Source organism: Callorhinus ursinus, unplaced genomic scaffold (assembly GCF_003265705.2).
Source record: "Callorhinus ursinus isolate GAN/ISIS: 27379988/994484 unplaced genomic scaffold, GSC_fseal_2.0 scaffold26, whole genome shotgun sequence".
NCBI lineage: Eukaryota > Metazoa > Chordata > Mammalia > Carnivora > Otariidae > Callorhinus > Callorhinus ursinus.
The window spans coordinates 17,684,610-17,702,280 of record NW_027397088.1 but is presented as its reverse complement, the minus strand read 5'-3'; the positions used below and the strand labels follow the sequence as shown (position 1 = coordinate 17,702,280).

General features: G+C 43.8%; 1 protein-coding gene across 6 annotated transcripts in view; it reads left to right on the top strand.

The window, feature by feature from the left end:
* The window catches only part of KIF13A (kinesin family member 13A), a 205,226-nt gene that overhangs the window by 122,877 nt on the left and 64,678 nt on the right, over positions 1-17,671 (top strand). For all 6 annotated transcript variants that reach the window (XM_073877616.1, XM_073877617.1, XM_073877615.1 and 3 more), the window contains exons 7-11: positions 654-741; positions 2,199-2,333; positions 3,130-3,242; positions 15,106-15,217; positions 15,597-15,809. In XM_073877616.1, coding sequence (XP_073733717.1) covers positions 654-741; positions 2,199-2,333; positions 3,130-3,242; positions 15,106-15,217; positions 15,597-15,809 — 661 coding nt within the window. The remainder of the gene's footprint in view (positions 1-653; positions 742-2,198; positions 2,334-3,129; positions 3,243-15,105; positions 15,218-15,596; positions 15,810-17,671) is intronic.

The following is a 17,671-nucleotide window of genomic DNA, read 5'->3' as shown; positions in this document are numbered from 1 at the left end:
ATAAGCTTTAAATGGGTCCCAAACCAGGTTGGTCATTTAAAATTTTTAAAAAGTCTTAAAGTCTTCACCAGCAGAGCCAATTCTAAATATAGCATAAATATCAGTAACTGCAAACAACTGCTTTCCTGCTCTATCACTTTCTGTATAAAATTGTTAGCATAGAAGCAGCATAAATCAGTTCAGCCTTAAAGAAGCAAATTAAAATACTTTAATATTGTTCACTACTTGATCAAAACTTTTAGACGTGATTTACTGAAACTGGGAGTGTGCTTGTGTATGAAATAATCTTAAGGTTAAATTTAATTCTGCATGTTCTTTCCTTTGTTTTCTTTCCTTTTTTTTTTCCTCCTGTGTAAAACTGAAGTTCATCGACTAAAGCAAGCAAGTTAGCTTACCCTCAAATTCTGTGTGCTGGCTATTTAGTTTAGGAGTAGAGATAGAATTTTTTAAATAGTAAGTTACTTTAAATAGAAATCAGAGTATAAAAGACATTCCTCAAAAGGAATGCTGTTTTCCTAATCCAAATAAAGTAGCTTTTAGAATATTTCTTGATCATTAAAAAAATTGCAACCTTAGTTTTTGAGTAGCTAAAAAGAAAGAAAAGCTTCCCAGTTTGGTCTGATTCATTCATTCCTATTTCCTTCCTCCCAAAGGAATAGACAGTCTCTTAAAGTTCGAGAGCATAAAGTTTTGGGACCATATGTAGACGGTTTATCCCAGCTGGCTGTCACTAGTTTTGAGGTAAGTGTCATTAAAAAAAAAAAAAATCAGTAAATTGAAATGTGTAGGTAATGTTGAGTGTATTTTTATGTGAGTGCTTTGTAGCATATTGGTACCATGCGTGGTCTCAGAAACCCGGTAGCAACACACCCTACACGGAAAGAAAGGGCTTCAACATGCTTTGTTGTGAAGGCGTGACAGTGCGGCCAAGAGGCTCACCAGTGTGAACTGCTGAGTATTTTCTTTCATGCCGCCTTGTTGAAACTCTTCTCCCCAAGGTTGTCAGTGATGTCCTTCTAGAGAAACCTGGACGCATGTAAGCAGCGTTGGGTAATCCGTTCATTCCCTTCCTGCTGACAGGATCTTCTGTGCTCATTTCCATTACTTTTCAGTCTTCTGATTCTATTTTTCTGAATCGCTCCTCTCTCCATTGACGGACCTGTCTCCTTTTTCTGCTCCTTGACTTGTATGCCTTTTTACATCCCGACTTGATGTTTTAGCCTTACTTCTATTGTCACTGCTTCAGAAACCCCCCAAAACAGCCCACTCTGTGTTGCTGGAGAATGCCGACCCACGGGTGCATGAAGGTGTCCTCTGCCTAGTCATGCTCTGCCTAGACGGCTTGTGGCTGTCCCACCGTCCGCTCGACTCAGTATGACGAAAATTAATCTGTGAGCTAACTTCCCCCAGCCATTTAGATGAAGACATTTTTAGTATCGCTCAAATGAGAAACAGTACAGCCATCACTTTAAAAGCACCTAGATTCTGAAATGAAGGGAAACCTCTCTGGCGTCAAGGTGCTAAAAGTCAGCACCTTTGCTCAGGTGCGTGGTTCACAGCTCAGTGTGGTCAGGGTCCGTGTTCATCTCACCCTGTCACTTATTGGTAAGAGCTTGTGATTTGCATCCCCGCTCTGCCTCTTACTAGATGTGGGAAAAGTTACTTGAGCTCTGTGAACGTCAGTGTTCTGTGGGTAACATCTGGGGAATACTTGCTTATTATAAAGTTCATGCATCTAACGTGTAAGAGCCCGTGGGTTCTAGGTGTTCAAAGATGAATAAGGAGCATTCCCTGCTGAGGCGGCGACATAAACAAGCCGTGGGTAGCTCTGTAGAGTCGTTAAGCACAGGAGAGTTACCGTCACATAAGGTCACTACCTTATAGTGAGTATCTGGAGTGTTCCATAAACATTAGCTCCTTTCTCCCCCAGGAACTTGCAAAGGGAAAAAAGAGGCGCCAGACAGAGAAAGGGGACAATTGCGGGATGGCCAAAATGGGGGGAACATTTCATATTCCAGAAGGCGGTGAGAGAGGCGGAGGCTCAGCCCCTTCGCCGCGGAAGGCAGACGGGGAGGCGGTCCTTACGGAAGGGCGGGGCCAAGCACGTCCCCGGGCTTGTAATTAATCCGTGCACCTGGTGGGCAGGACTGCATTCCTGTGTTTGCGCTTATCCTGTGTTCCTTCTGCTTTGCCTCTAGGATATTGAGTCATTGATGTCTGAGGGAAATAAGTCTCGGACGGTAGCTGCGACGAACATGAATGAGGAAAGCAGCCGCTCCCATGCTGTGTTCAACATCGTAATCACACAGACGCTTTATGACCTGCAGTCTGGGGTGAGGGCCTGGGGAGAGCCTTCCGTGCAGGAAAAGAACGCAAATATCCTGCAGGGGTGAAGGGTTTCATGGGTGGATTCGGTTGCTGAGAATTTTATGCTGGCTTTGGTGCTTACTAAATAAGCTACTTTACTTAAATCATTCAATTTATCAGGTCTTCCTTTATATATAACTTTTTTTAAAAATTGGGTTTCTTGTGTAAACTCCCTGAACGGCATGATGATGTCACCATACAGCTTTTAATATGTATCCTTTCACCCGAAATTCCCCTAAAAACAATGGGAGTCTACCTCACAGCCATTAAGGGCTATTAAGGAGGAAACCACAACATTTAGCCTAAAGAACACTTTTTCAAAAGAAGAGGAATTTGACCTGAATATGCAGGAATCCTCATGTGTTTCCTCAAAGGCACAGAAAATCTCCGGCTCTCTGACCGCATCCTGGAAAGCTGAGTGGGCTTGCTCCCCAGCTACAAAGCAAGCGCGCACCAGTTCAAATTTGACTGTGATGGGGCGCCTGGCTGACCCAGGTAGATGAGCATGTGACTCTTAATCTCGGGGTCGTGAGTTTGAGCCCCACGTTGGGTGTAGAGATGACTTGAATGAATAAAACTTTAAAAAAAGTAAAAATTAAAAAAATAAATTTGACCATGAAATCGCGAGTCCACATAGCTCCCCCCCTGCCCTGTTGTGGGGGCAGGGGTACTCCGGCTGCCCTCAGTTACCGTGCGGACATCGGCGTGGACGTGTGCATTTGCACTCACGTGTGTTGTTTCTCTCTTGTTCCCTGCGCCCAGAACTCGGGAGAGAAGGTCAGTAAGGTCAGCCTGGTGGACCTGGCGGGTAGTGAAAGAGTGTCCAAGACAGGAGCTGCAGGAGAGCGACTCAAAGAAGGCAGCAACATTAACAAGTAAGGTGGCTGGTGGGATTCAGGTGTCACACTGCAGCCTCACACCCAGCTTCCCCCGTGTCCGGGGCTGGGGAGTGGGGCTTGTGGCACTAGAAGAGAGTGGGTGGTTCTGCTGGCAGGTGCTTCTGAGTCCGTGTAGCTTTAGTGAATGGAGTTGAAGAAACCCAACAGCCCTACCTCTCCTGAAATGCATGAGGTTTAGTTGTGTGAAGCTACGCGTTGCAGCCCTGTGCGTGTCATCATCATGTCTAATGTAATCTCAGGTAAATGCCAGTCACAGCCTTGTCACTCAAGTCATATCTTAAATTAACCTGAGAAGCTTACTCTGAAAAGAAAACCTGCTTTGAATCCCTTTGTATAGCTGATACTGTTTAAACATCAGTGCTTAACAGAATTTAACAGTTGCTGAATAGCTGCCCCACTGAAATCTCACTTTTTGCTTGGGAGCCTACGGTGTGCCCAGTGCTATCCTGGGGGCTGGAAGAGAGCAGGGTGGTACGGGATGTGTAGGAGTTTGCCAGGCAGACAAAGGAGATGCCGGCATTGGGCACAGAGGGCACAGCAAACGCACAGCCCAGTGGAGGGCTTGTTCTTTTCAGTAATGCAGTATCCCAGGATGGCTCCTGCCGTGCAAGAGGGGTGTTTGCTTTCCTGCTCAAGAGGGAGCAGAGTTTGCGTTTAAGAGTATGAAGTGTCAAGTGAGACTGCCGGAGTTTCGTCCTTCCCTTCACCTCTCTGTGCTTTCTTTTTCTCATCTGTAAATGGGGATCATAACAGTCCCTACTTCATAGACTTGTTGGAGCTTACATGCCCAGGATGCGCTTCGAACAATGCCTGGCACGTACTGTGCACTGAATCAGTATTAATTGCTGTAGCTAATATTTTTATAATCTGTACAAATAGTGTAATCATTATCATTATTCCAAGCTCAGCAGAAAGCAGTTGAGTTTGTACTTGTAACATCTCTCTGTTGAGACATAATAACTTGGGTTTCGTTTAGGACAGAAGGTGACAAGAGGCAATCTATGCAGGAACATGTTTGTGCAGCTTGCATTTAAAATGACGTGAGCACATTATAATTTTAGTGTGCTGAAGTTTAAAATTAGAAGGGAAATATCACCCCCTCTATCAGCTGGACACAGCAGCACTCACTGCAGAGGCTGCTGCTTTAGGGAGTTAATCTTCCAGTCATCCTGTCTCCTGCTCTAATAACAAAGGGCTTGGCTATATTTCATGACCAAGCACTGTAGGAGTGCAGGCCAGCACCGCAGCTCGGCCTTCCACAGTGAGCTCAAGGGCGGGGATGGGAAAGCAGAAATGGGGGTCTGAGGGAGCAGGTATCAACGAAAAGATTGTCACCTGTCCGGGAGATGTGTTTACTGGTGCTAAGCCATGCCAGCCCTTTGCCTTCTGGCTGGGCTTGTGGGAAAACGGTAGGCGTTCTGTGCCAAGGATTTGTGAGAATGTAGAGTATGGCAGGCTTTGCTGTATAATGATCGCTAACTTCTACTGACCTCCTAGTGTGTTCTGGGTGCTCTACTGAATGCTCCATATGCAGTCACTCATCTGATCCTCACATCAGCACTGGCAGGGCGGGGGGGTCTGTTATCCCTCTTTTACAGAAGAGGAAACCAAGACAGAGAGGGGTTAAATAATGTGCCCCAGGTCTCAAAGCTCTAAGCATGGATCTGGATTTGGCTGCAGGCAGTCTGGCGCCCGAGCCCCGTGTAGTATGTGGGGTGACCATGTGTTTTGTTTGCCTGCAAGAGTCCTAGCTGATACTTTCGTCCCAGAGTAAACATTAATAGTGCCCTCTTAAATTTGGGCACTGAATTACGTACTGTCCCAAACCGGACTATCTCGAAGCCACATAATAACATGATTTAGATCCCCTGGCGACTGACTCTCTTCCATAATGCCTTACTGAATTTCATCAAATGCTCTTAGCATCCTGCTGTCTTTCCTTATTTATATACTAGCTCTTTCACAAATGGATGTGTGGATTTCCTACTAGTAGTCAGTGAGATCTGATCTTCATTTTGGGGGTTCTTTATAGTTATCAGAGCACTTTCATATGCATTATTTCATGTGAAGCTCCTATTAGGTATTTTTATTTCTGTTTATAGATGAGGGAACTAATGCTTGGAGACATTTAAGTAATATGAATAAAAGCTGAGCCGACATTTATTAAGTCTCTGCTATGTGCCTGGCGCTGCATTAGATGCTGGCGATGCAAAAGAAATTTAGATATTCCTATAGACACTACTGCCTCCCCACCCCCCCCAAATATGCCCTGATCCTAATTCCCAAAACTTGTGCATATGTGACAGTGCAAGGCAGCGAACTTGCCAGATGTGATTAATTTAAGATTTTGAGATGAGGAGATTATCCAGGTGAGCCTGCTATAAAAACAAAGCTCCTGAAAAGTGAAAGAGGGAGGTAGGAGGGCCAGAGCCGGTCAGACTGATGTGGGGTGAGAAAATCTTCGCCTTCCATTTCCCGTTTGACGGTGAAGGAAGGGACCATGAGCCAAGGAACACAGGCGGCCTGTGGGAGCTGGAGCAGGCAGGGCAACAGTCTGTCCCAACGGCTTCCAGAAGGAGCGCAGCCCTGCTGACACCTTCTTAGCCCAGTGAGACACATTTTGGACTTCTGGCCTTCCAGAACTATAAGATAATAGCTGTAATAGCTTCGTGTTCTGTTAAGCCACCGTGTTTATGGTTATTTGTCACAGCATGATGGCTGCCCTTGAGGAGCACACAGTTGAGGACAACAGGAGGTCACTTCATTTGAAAAAATGAAAGGAGGGAGGATTTTTTTTTTCTTTTTTTTTGGACCAGACAACGCTGCGAAATCCTACATAAGCCAACGCTGAAGCATGGAACTATTTTTTTTTTTTTATGACACCTTTACCAGCCTGTGGATGTTTGCCAAGTTGGTCTTGTGCTTTTCCCAAAATAACTGGCTCGGAGGGACTAGAGTTGCCTCTGAATCCTTTCTCCTATGCCTTAGTCCAGGGCTGTTTTCTTTACCCCACACACCTCTCTGGTCTCCCCGAGTAGGTGCATATGCCCCAAGAGCCCACTCCAGACCCAGGTCTCCAGTAGGTGTCCTCCAGGTTCTCATTGTGGTCATGGGGACGTAGCATGGATGGGACATCTTGACGTTACACGGTGCCCTGACGTCTGCAGAGCTGTCTGGGAGACCTTCATGGAAATGGGCCCTCCATCCTTACCTGCCATTCAAAATCCGTAATGCTCTGAACACCAAGCGCTTTTCTTTTTTTCTTCACAGCTTACCTGATGGCAGAGCCTCACCGGAAGTCTTGTGAGGCTGTCTCTGGTTGTTACCTGCGTTTATAGTGTTTGTTTACTCATTTAGCATGGCCATTTGTAAGTTTAGCCATAGAAATGCCAATGGGTTTTATTACGGCCTGCTGTCCCAGATCTGTCCGTGGTGGTCATGTATAATGCACGCACTGAACTTCCTAAAATTCAAAATATTCTGCATTTCCATACCCAGGTGGCCCCAAGGATTTCAAACGAGAGGTGCTCACCTGCCCCTTTTTGATCCATGGAGCCAGTATGTGTTGGGCACTAGTGGTGCGTGAGGCACGGGGAGGAGTAGCTGGGGCTCTGGCCTCGGGAAGGTCAGGATCCGACGGGAAAGGACTGAGGGCTAGTATGACCACATTCAGTGCCATGGGTGCAGTGGGAACCAGGGACAACCCAGCTGGAAGGTTCAGGGAGGGTGGAATTTCTAGCCAAGTGACCCCTGTGTGCCTCAGTTTTGTCAGCTGTAAAACATGGCTGAGGAAACAGCCCTGTGAGCAGGGCTATTATGGGGATTAAATTAGTTACTATTAGTAAGTGCTTCTTAGAACAGAGCCCAGCATGTAGTAAGTTCTGTGTCAGTAGAGACACAAGTAAAATAAAATTGAAAGGGCTGCCTGATAGCTCCACAGATGGCTTTTTAAGCCTTAAGACCAGTGCCCCGTTGAGTGCTAAAATTAAAGAAATCTCTGACATGTTTCCTAAGCTTTCTCTGGGCCTCCTGTTTGGGCTTCTTTTGATGGAACATTAGTAATCCTCTTAAGCAGACCTGTCAGGGACTTCACAGAGACATTAGTGTCCTTAATGGGCTATGGATTTAGGAGCTTCATCTCTCCTTAAGCTCTTAAGAGCTTTAAAGCACACATTATTCCTTCATTTGCAGAGCTAAGGCACGGTGTGGCTGCACCGCCGTGGTCTGTGCAGGGTGTGGGAGGAATAGGTCTGTAGACCATCCTCACAGGGGAATACATCTGAAAACTCAAGTCTGTTGCTCCACCTGTCTGTTGAGGGTGGAGTGAGGAAGTCTGTCCCTGCTACCAGAGTGGCAGGCTAGCTTCCTGGAGCGCTCATTCAGATCATGGGGTGCTCGCTAAAACCCCTGGGAATGTCATTGAAAATGGTTCCATATTAATCTCAGCGATGGCCAGTCATTAAGTTCAAGCAATGTTCATCAAATGAGTATCATTCCCGGTCTCAGTTCGTTTCAGTCACTGTGGTTGATAATAAAGTGTGTATGAAACATTTCCCTAAATGGGTTCTACTCAACATTTGTTCTAGGGATACAAATATATGTTATTCTTAAGATTCTGTCAAATAATTCGTTACAATGTAATAAATTATAAGCACAGTATTTCTAATGTGTCATGTGACTCAATCCTCTTTTTTTCTTGAGTACTTTGCATGACTCTTAATCATTTCTTCTTGGAAGTCTCACTTAAGTGGGTATTGCCTGCATAACCGAACATGAACTCGTACCTGGGGAGAGTAAAAAATGGCCTGGTTCTGTCCATTATTCAAGGGCTGGTGGGGTTCCTCATCAATTTACGACTTATGCATTGCAGGGTCCAATCTGAATAAACATCTTTGCATTTAATATGAGAGACCCACAAAGGACAGATCAAAAATCTCCTTGAGAGGCAGTAGCCACATGTTTTGGGGCACGTGACATTGTGACTTCAGTGTTTCTCAAAGCATTTTTGGGAAATACTAGTTCCTCGAGTGGCTCTGGGAAGAAAAGGATCCTTGGACAAATAATTTTGAGAAAGGCTGCTTAAAAAAATCTCCTTTCAGAGATTCACGAATCCCATATAGCTGTAACTTAGTCGCTGAACTTTTTTGATGACAGAATTCTAGGTATTACATCTATTAAAATCTCCAGAACAAATAATCAAAAGAACTCATTTTTGGAGATGTTCGTGGGTACTTGATTTCACCACGGCACTTGAAATGGAGATGAGACTGGGGATGGTTCTTGTTAGACGCACTTTGCTCGATTTGAATGACTCGAATCGGCCACTGGAAACCAGTGGGGGGTGGAACGAGGCCTGTTCTGCATGATCACGGCTTTCCTTCCTCTCCTGCCATGAGATGGGATTGTCCTTGCCCCTGTTTTGCCAAACGTACTCTTTGCATTTTGCCTTTACTGTTAAGAGTGGAGACTTAACTGGGGGAAAAGTACTAACTCAAGTCCACTAACTTCATCCTCTTTCAACTAATTCTTTAAAAGGCAAGGATTGCATTCTGCTGTAAGCAGCAGCTATGGTGATGATCAAATGATGGATTCCTTTTCCTCACTTTTAACTAGAAGTCCAGAGGCTGGTATAGCACCTCAAAAATGCTGTCAGGCACCCAGCTCGACAAACCTTAGTGTGTGTTCACGTTGTCCTCATGACCTCAAGATGACTCTATCATTCCAGGCATTGTAGCCTTATCTGTGTTCCACACAAGAAGGGGAAAGGAAGGGCAAAGGACCACGGGCTTCTGGCTTATGTCTACGGAATATGTACCTTTTCTACCAGAACAATAGCTTTCTTGGAAGCCCCACCCAGTAATGTCACCCTGCATCTCATTGGCCAGAGCTGTGTTTCATGGCTTTCCAGAGGTGCAGAGGACTCTGAAAAGTGGAGTTTTTAGCCCAGCATTCGCTTCCCAGCAAATTCAGGGCTCTGTTAGCAAGTAAGAAAGGCAGAAGGGATATTGGGCCAATATCCACAGAGAGTACCAAAGCCAGCATTGAATCAGTCCTTTTTAGAAAGAGGTCCATGTTCTGTTCTTCAGTGTATGTAGACTGTTTTACTTAGCAGAGTTATTGACTGACCGATTTTTGTAAGCCAGGTGCAGTAATGGTATGATGTAGAATGGTCTCTGCTCTCAAAGCAATCACAGCCTTAAGTAGAAAGAGAGAGAGAAATACATATGCGGGTAACTAGCAAAGTTTAATAACTACTGCACTTATGACCTTAGAAAAAGATCATTAGAAAAATAGGTAAAATAATATATTTGAAATCCATCCTGGAGAGTATAGATAACTCACATCATATCTACTCCTAAGGGAAGGAATCTGGTGGTTAGGGTTTCAAGAAACTATGGGGGTTGGAGGAAGGTGCAGAAAAGGAAAAAAAAACAAAAGCTGAATTATGACCACGTTCTTCTCACTGATTTTATTTATTGGAGCTTTTATTTTGTTTTTGATCCTCCTAGTTTTATTTACTTTCTTCTTAATCTCAGATTCTCCATTGTTATAGTAGATAGGTAGATTTTTAAAATTTCTATCTTGAAAACATGGCTACCCGTTCACAAATCGTTATCCCGTAGCCTAATCCTTCTGCCCTCCTCACTCCGCCTCTCCTCATTTACTGTGCCCACTGCCGCAGCCCAAGAACGTGTGGAAAGGTTAGGAATTTCCTTACTATCTCCATCTCCCTTGGGTTCAGGGAAGGAGCTGTACTTTGGTAGAATTAGAAAGATTCCTGGAGCAATTTTTTCAGCCCCTCATATTGGCAAACAGCTCCACCCTGTCTTGGAAACCTGTGAGCTGCCCATTTGCCTCCAGAATAAGACAGTGCTAGCAGGGTCCATAATTTGTGATTTCATTATATTCTTAAACTCCCTAGGAATAAAGTTACTGTTAGAATACATAAACCCACTGTTCACTTTTTACACTTAGTTTTTGAGGTTCCACAAGCCCCTGCATCATTGCTCCCAGGTGGAAGGTAGCAAGGAGGGGTGGCGTGGCCCCCTGGTCGCCGGGCGACCTGGTTACCTCTCATCCAGGGAGTCCTCTCACCCTGCAGTTTTTTTCTTTTTGCGCCAAAGGGACAGTAGGTTGAGATGGGGTTCTTGTTTTGAATGTGTGCACCCTATCAGGTAAAAAGCCTTCTACTAGTGATAAGCCTCCCTTACTGGCTAAGTTATAGAGCTAAGTACACACGAAAGGGAGTCGGGAGACCATTAGCTGTCCCGCCCCAGAGTCACGTGATCGTGTCTGCCCCGCCCCTCCCCTCCGCTGAGGCCGCTCACGTGCTGTACGTGCTGACGGGACGTACTGACGCAGCGTGCACGTGGTGCCGTGGACGGTGCTGACGCTGTGCCACCGGTTCCCCTTTTCTCTCAAAGCGCTCGTTTGATTTTTGTGTCCTTGTTTAGGAGTGCCAGGAACTTCCCGTTTTACTCCTTACACTATCAAATTAGAAAATAGGACCAGTTGCCACCAGACCGCATCACATCTCTCAGTGAGGAAAAACACATGACAACCCCAGAACGCGTTTGCATATGAAGGGCACTGCTCACGTAATACTGACCTTGGAGTCGCAGAGCTCTTTATAGTCTGTATGAATTAAGGTACTTTCTAATGTATTTAAGTATTAAAAACTGATATAGTTCAAAGAATTGTTTTCAACTGAAACTTTTATTCCAGTAGTTGCAAAATGTGAAAGATGCCCTATATTCTTTATTAAAGCAGAAATGTGGTTTTGCCTTATATTGAATTCTTGTTTTCTTCTATGTCATATATATCATATGCCATTTTCTTTCTTTTTAAATTTAATTTTATTTCATCATGATAAGTATAATCTTTCATTCCCATTCCCCCTTCTCTCTGGTGGGGACCATCAGTTTGTTCTCTAGAGTTAAGAGTTTGTTAATTGGTTTGTCTGTCTTTTCCTTTGCTCCTCATGTTTCTTAAATTCTACATATGAGTGAAATCATATGGTATTCATCTTTCTTGAACTGACTTATTTCGCTTAGCATTTTAGCTCTATCCACACTGTTGGAAGTGGCAGAATTTCATTCCTTTTTATGACTGAGTAATATTCCATTGTGTATATATTCTCTTTATCCATTCATCTGTTGATGGACACTTGGGCTGCTTCCAAAATTTGGCTATTGTAAATAACACTGCAATAAACCTAGGGGTGCATGTATCCCTTTGAATTAATATTTTTGGGATAAATAACCATTAGTGTGATTACTGGATAGTAGGGTAGTTCTATTTTTAATTTTTTGAGGAACCTCCATACTGTTTTCCACAGTAGTTGCACCAGTTTGCATTCCCACCAGCTATGCAAGAAGGTTCCTTTTTCTCCATATCCTCACCAACACTTGTTTCTTGATTTTTAGCCATTCTGACAGGTGTGAGGTGGTACCTCATTGTATTTTGATTTGCATTACCTTGATGATGACTGATGGTTGAGCATCTTTTCATGTGTCTGTTGGCCATCTGGATGTCTTTGGAGAAATGTCTTTCAATGTCTTCTGCCCATTTTTAAATTGGATTATTTGACTTTGGGTGTTGAGTTGTTCAATTCCTTATTGGATGTGTCATTTGCAACTATCTTCTCATATTCAGTAGGTTGCCTTTTAGTTTTGTTGATTCTTTCCTTTGTGCAGAAACTTTTTATTTTGATGTAGTCTGAATAATTTATTTTTGCCATTTTCTTTCTTAAATTTGTTACCTTTGGGAGGAGTGATGGAGTGTTTGAACTTGAATTTTTTTTTTTAAGGTTTTATTTATTTATTTGACAGAGAGAGGGAACACAAGCAGGGGGAATGTGAGAGAGAGAAGCAGGCTTCCCGCTGAGCAGGGAGCCCGATGTGGGGCTCGATCCCAGGACCCCGGAATCATGACCTGAGCCGAAGGCAGACACTTAACGGCTGAGCCACCCAGGCGCCCCTGAACTTGAATTTTTTTTAAACAACTGTGTTGGGAAATAGTTCACATACGCATACTTTACCATTTTTTGAAAATTTTATTATGTTAATCACCATACATTACATCATTAGTTTTGGATGTAGTGTTCCATGATTCCTTGTTTGCGTAGAACACCCAGTGCTCCATGCAGAACGTGCCCTCCTTAAAACCCATCACCGGACTAGCCCCTACCCCCACCCCCCTCCCCTCTAGAACCCTCATTTTGTTTCTCAGAGTCCATCGTCTCTCATGGTTCCTCTCCCATTTAAAATATACAATTTAGCAGCTTTATTATTTTCAGAATGTATAACCATCATCACAATCTAATTTGAAAACATTTTCATCATTCCCAAAGTAACCTTGTGTCCAAGTCGTTCCCCATTTATACCACCTCCAGCCCTGGACAATCACTACCTTCATCTCTTTTCTGGGTATTCACCTATTCTGGGTATTTCGTATAAATGGAATCGATATGTGGCTGTATTAGTTTCCCAGTGTTATAACAGGTTACCACAGACTGGGTGACTTACAACAATAGAAATTTATTTCCTTATAGTTCTGGAAGCCAGAAATCCAGATCATGGGATTGGCAGGGTTTGTTCCTTCTTGGGGCTCAGAGGGAAAATCTGTTTCTTGCCTCTCTCCTACCTTCTTGTGGTCGCTGAAGCTCCTTGACCTTCCTTGGCTTGTAGATGCATTGCTCCCATCTGTGCCTCTGTTTTCACACGGCCCCTCCCCTGTTCCCTGGGTGTCTTCACGTGGCCTTCTTATAAGGCACCAGTCACTGGATTACAGCCCTCTGTAAGCCAATATGATCTCGTCTTAACTAATTACATCTTCAGGGACCCTATTTCCAAATAAGAATCCATCTGAGGTTCTGGTGAACATGAATTTTGGGTAGACACTGTTCAACCCAGGACGTTGGCCTTTGGTGTTTGGCTTCTTCCACTTATCATAATTTTTCAGGGTTTATCCATGTTGTAGGTTATATCAGAATCCTCTCTTGTGGCTGAATAATATTCCATTGTGAGGACACCACATTTTATCCATCCCTTCATCATTTGACGGACAGACACTTGGGTGGTTTCTACATTCTGGCTGTTGTGAATAATGCTGCTATGAAAATTCATGGACGCATTTTTGTGTGGGCATATGTTTTCATTTCTTTTGGGGTGGATTTAACTGAATCTTTCAATTATATTGTACATATTTATGTAACTTTGCAGGAATGGCTGTTATTAAATTCTGGCTCATTTTCTGCCTCTTGAATTTGCCTTTGTATTTCAGTGACTTTTCAAATGACTCACCTTTGAGCGATTATGTTTTGCAAGAAACATGCTTTCACCTCATTTCATGGAAGTCTGTTGTTAACATTAGAAAGAAAGCTATCTAGTCTTTCATGCTAAACTCTGGTTATATGCTGATATGTGCTCTTTTTTGTTTTTATAGATAAGTAATAACATTTAATTTTTTAACCATTCACAGAGTATTTTCTCTTTATGTTGTCCTGTAAGCTTCCTTGTACTCCTGAGAGATCTCCTGAGGCTGCTCTTTTCTGGCTGCTAAACTTGGGATCCAGTTGATTTCCTTTTAAAAGCGCACTGGGTACTAACTGTGACACAGGACGATGTCCTTCAGTTTCACAAATCTGTTGCTTCTATGGTGCTCTTTTCTCCAGGTGCAGGGAACATGTATTAACTACCAGGGAACATTCATGAGCTTAGACCAGTGGTTCTCGAACTCCAGCCTGCACCAGAATCATGTGGAGGGCTGGTTAAAGCAGAGTGGTGGGTCCCACTACAAGTGTCTGAGTCTGTAGGTCTGGGGTGTAGTGTGGCCTGAGAATGTGCATTTGTAACAAGGTCCCAAGTCTTGCTGGTGCTGCTGGTCCCAGCACCACGTTTTGAGAATCTTGGGCCTCTTAAAATTTAATGTGCCTATGAATTACCTGGAAGTATCTTTAACCTGTTCTGACTCAGTAGGCCTGGGGAGGCTTCCAAGAGTCTGTGTTTCTAAGCAGCTCTCAGGAGACCCCAGTGCTGCTTTGTGTAGCAGGTGTTGAAAGAGTAGCCGTATGCTGTCCTCTGCTTGGGTAGGTCTTTGTTCTGTACAACTGTACAAATTCCACACTGAGTTGTGAAATCAGCTTGCTAGCTTTAACAGATGAACAGAATATACCTTGTAATGTGCAGGGAAAGCTTCTCTTCAAGTTACGTGGTTATGGTGGAACACAGAATGAGAGGCCTAGATGGTCCAGATTTGCCCCAAAGAGTAAATGGTTCAGACTTTCAACGTAATATTTGGAGTCAGTTAAAATTCTCTGGAGTGATCTTTTAAACGTATGTTTCCAGGTTCTGAAATGTCTGTCTCACAGTCACAGGTCCTGTGACTGAACAGAATAGATGCTTACAGGGATTCTAAATTCATTCTTTTAAATGAATGAAGTTACTTTTTTGTTTTTCTTTTTCTGAGCTTCTTTTTTTTTTTTTTAAAGATTTCATTTATTTATTTGAGAGAGAGAGAATGAGAGACAGAGAGCACGAGAGGGAAGAGGGTCAGAGGGAGAAGCAGACCCCCGCTGAGCAGGGAGCCCGATGTGGGACTTGATCCCGGGACTCCAGGATCATGACCTGAGCCGAAGGCAGTCGCCCAACCAACTGAGCCACCCAGGCACCCTTTTTCTGAGCTTCTTGACAAATTAATGTACACTTGATTGTATCAATGTTAGGGCCTTGTTGTTCTGCATATTTTGTACTTATTCCCTGGAATGATTATTATTTTATAGAAACAATATAAATATTCTCTAAAGCTAATTAAAAAAAATTTTTTTTTGTCTCGGCAGATCACTTACAACCTTGGGGTTGGTGATATCATCGCTGGCTGACCAGGCAGCTGGCAAGGGTAAAAACAAATTTGTGCCTTACCGAGATTCAGTCCTCACTTGGCTTCTTAAGGTAATTCATTGTTCATGGTGTTCCTTTCCAACTAGAACTTGCCAGTTTCAGAGCTGGTAGCTGAGAGGTGTGTGCAGAGCTAACCAAATACACAGCAATCCCCGACAGTACTGTCATCCTGATTCCCAGGAACGTAGAATGAAAACTCTCTTCTGTTGCCCTTCTTACCCTATGGTAGTGCTGTTTCACAGGCATCATTGTTGTGACTAGAGAGAAACCACATCTCGGCATAAAATTATTTGTGAGGTACAGACCCATTTCCACAACACGTTTCTTTCTTCACAGAGAATGTCACACGTGCACATTCTCAGCTTTCATCCTACGTGTTGTGCACAGAATGGGGCTCATTTCCTAAGATGCTACTGGAAATATTTTGCAGGACAATTTGGGAGGCAACAGCCAGACCTCTATGATAGCCACCATTAGCCCAGCAGCAGACAACTACGAAGAGACCCTCTCCACCTTGCGATATGCAGATCGAGCCAAAAGGATCGTTAACCACGCCATCGTGAATGAGGACCCCAACGCCAAAGTCATCCGGGAACTGCGTGAGGAAGTAGAGAAACTGAAGGAGCAGCTCTCGCAGGCTGAGGTAAGATCAGCCCGGAGCTCCCTGTTCTTGAAGGTCCTTGGCTGGTGGTATCAGAGTAGGGAAGGGTGTCCTTGCCTGCAGTTTTAGGTCATCTCCCTAATGCCATTCAGCATTTCTATGTTGATTGGCATTTTCTGCGTGCTAAGCATGGTGAAGACAGCATGAGTGGTACCAGACTTCTGTCCCAGGAACTCAACCTCCAGCTGAGGACGCAGACAAGTAAGAGTCAGTGGTTGCTACTGCCTCATTGTTTGCTTCAGTCAGTTGGCCCTTGACCGCAAATCTCTTCCAGTATGAAACTTGAAGAACCAAATGTGGTTTTTTAAATTTAATTTTTTTATTTTTTTAAAGATTTGTTTATTCATTTTAGAGAGAGAGAGAGAAAGGGGAGGAGCAGAGGCAGAGGGAGAGAGAGAATCTCAAGTGGACTCCCTGTTGAGCACTGTACCTGACACGGGGACCCTGAGGTCATGACCTGAGCCAAAATCTAGAGTCGGATGCTTAACCAACTGAGCCATCCAGGCGCCCCAAATGTGTTGTTTTTATTAACATTGTAAACTATGTGCCCATAAGGCCTTGCAGTTTTCAGATTAGTTGGTTATATATCATCTCTTCCTCAAGTCAGGGCAGACAGATAAACGTTAGGAACAATTCAGAAATCTCATTTTATTTTTTTAATGTATATCAGCTCCTGGCAGGAAACAAAATTGGTCATTTCTCATTGTTACCATCTTTCCTTGGCTTTACCCAGCTTGAATAAACACACCCTCTTCTAAGTAACTTGCTTGTTGCAAGCTACTGGGTGAGGCCCTGTCTCATTTGAAATAGGTAATAGGACTGAAATGAAGGCCAAGTGCCTGAGCTTCAGTCACATGCTTGGCCATGCCTCACTTGGGTGTGGACCTAGGGCTGCTAAGGTCACATTCCTTCATACCACTCGCTGCTGAACCCTCTTTAGTGGGGAGAATATTAAGCTGTAGGGGGGAAAAGCGTAATAGATACTGTTTTTTGAGCACTTTTGTACCAGCCTATGTATCTATCAGTGTATCTAGTCAAAAAAGTAATCAGTAAGAGATTGAGATAAACAGGCAGAAAGGAGTCAAACCAGGGATCTGAACTGCCTCTTCATTGGTGATGGTGGAGTTGCACTGTAACAATGTGTTTACAAGTCTTTCTCTTCTTCTAGCTATGGGCTTCTCAAGTGTAGGAAGCCTTGTTTTATTAATTATCTTCATCCCTAACCCCTAGGGCAACATTGATACTGGAAGGCACTTAGCATAATGCCTGGCAACATTGTGAGTACTCAATAAATGTTGCTTTTTTTTGTTATTATCATGATCATAATCATTCAGTGCATCAAGCATCATTTTTTATTGATGCCAAGAAGGGTAGCGAAACACCTGAAAAGTCAAAATACTGATAAACTTTGAAGAGAGTCATTCATGATCCTAGGAGGAAAGTGTAGCTGTTTTGAAATTCGTGTAGAGGTGAATGAGCTACTTCTCTCCTCTTGTCTCTGAATCTGCTTTTCCACCTTGACCATGTAATCTAGGCCAGATGGTTAGAACCATGCCCGGCCAAAGGGAACAGAAGAGGGGCCCTGGAAGGTTCTCCGAGATAGAGTTTTCCTGGGTGTCTACTTGTCCCCAGCACTGAATGTCACTCTCAGCTTCTGTTACCACTGTGAGACTCTGAAACCTCAGTGACCGTATACATCATCACCACTTGGATTTCTTGTCTGAGTCTGCCATCTTTCCTGTTCATGGACTTATTCTTTGTAGAGGCTCCTGTTGCTATAGGGCGTCAAAGCATGTTGTTGCCAAGTAAAGGCCCCCGGAGTGTTTAAGCTGCATGTATGTATC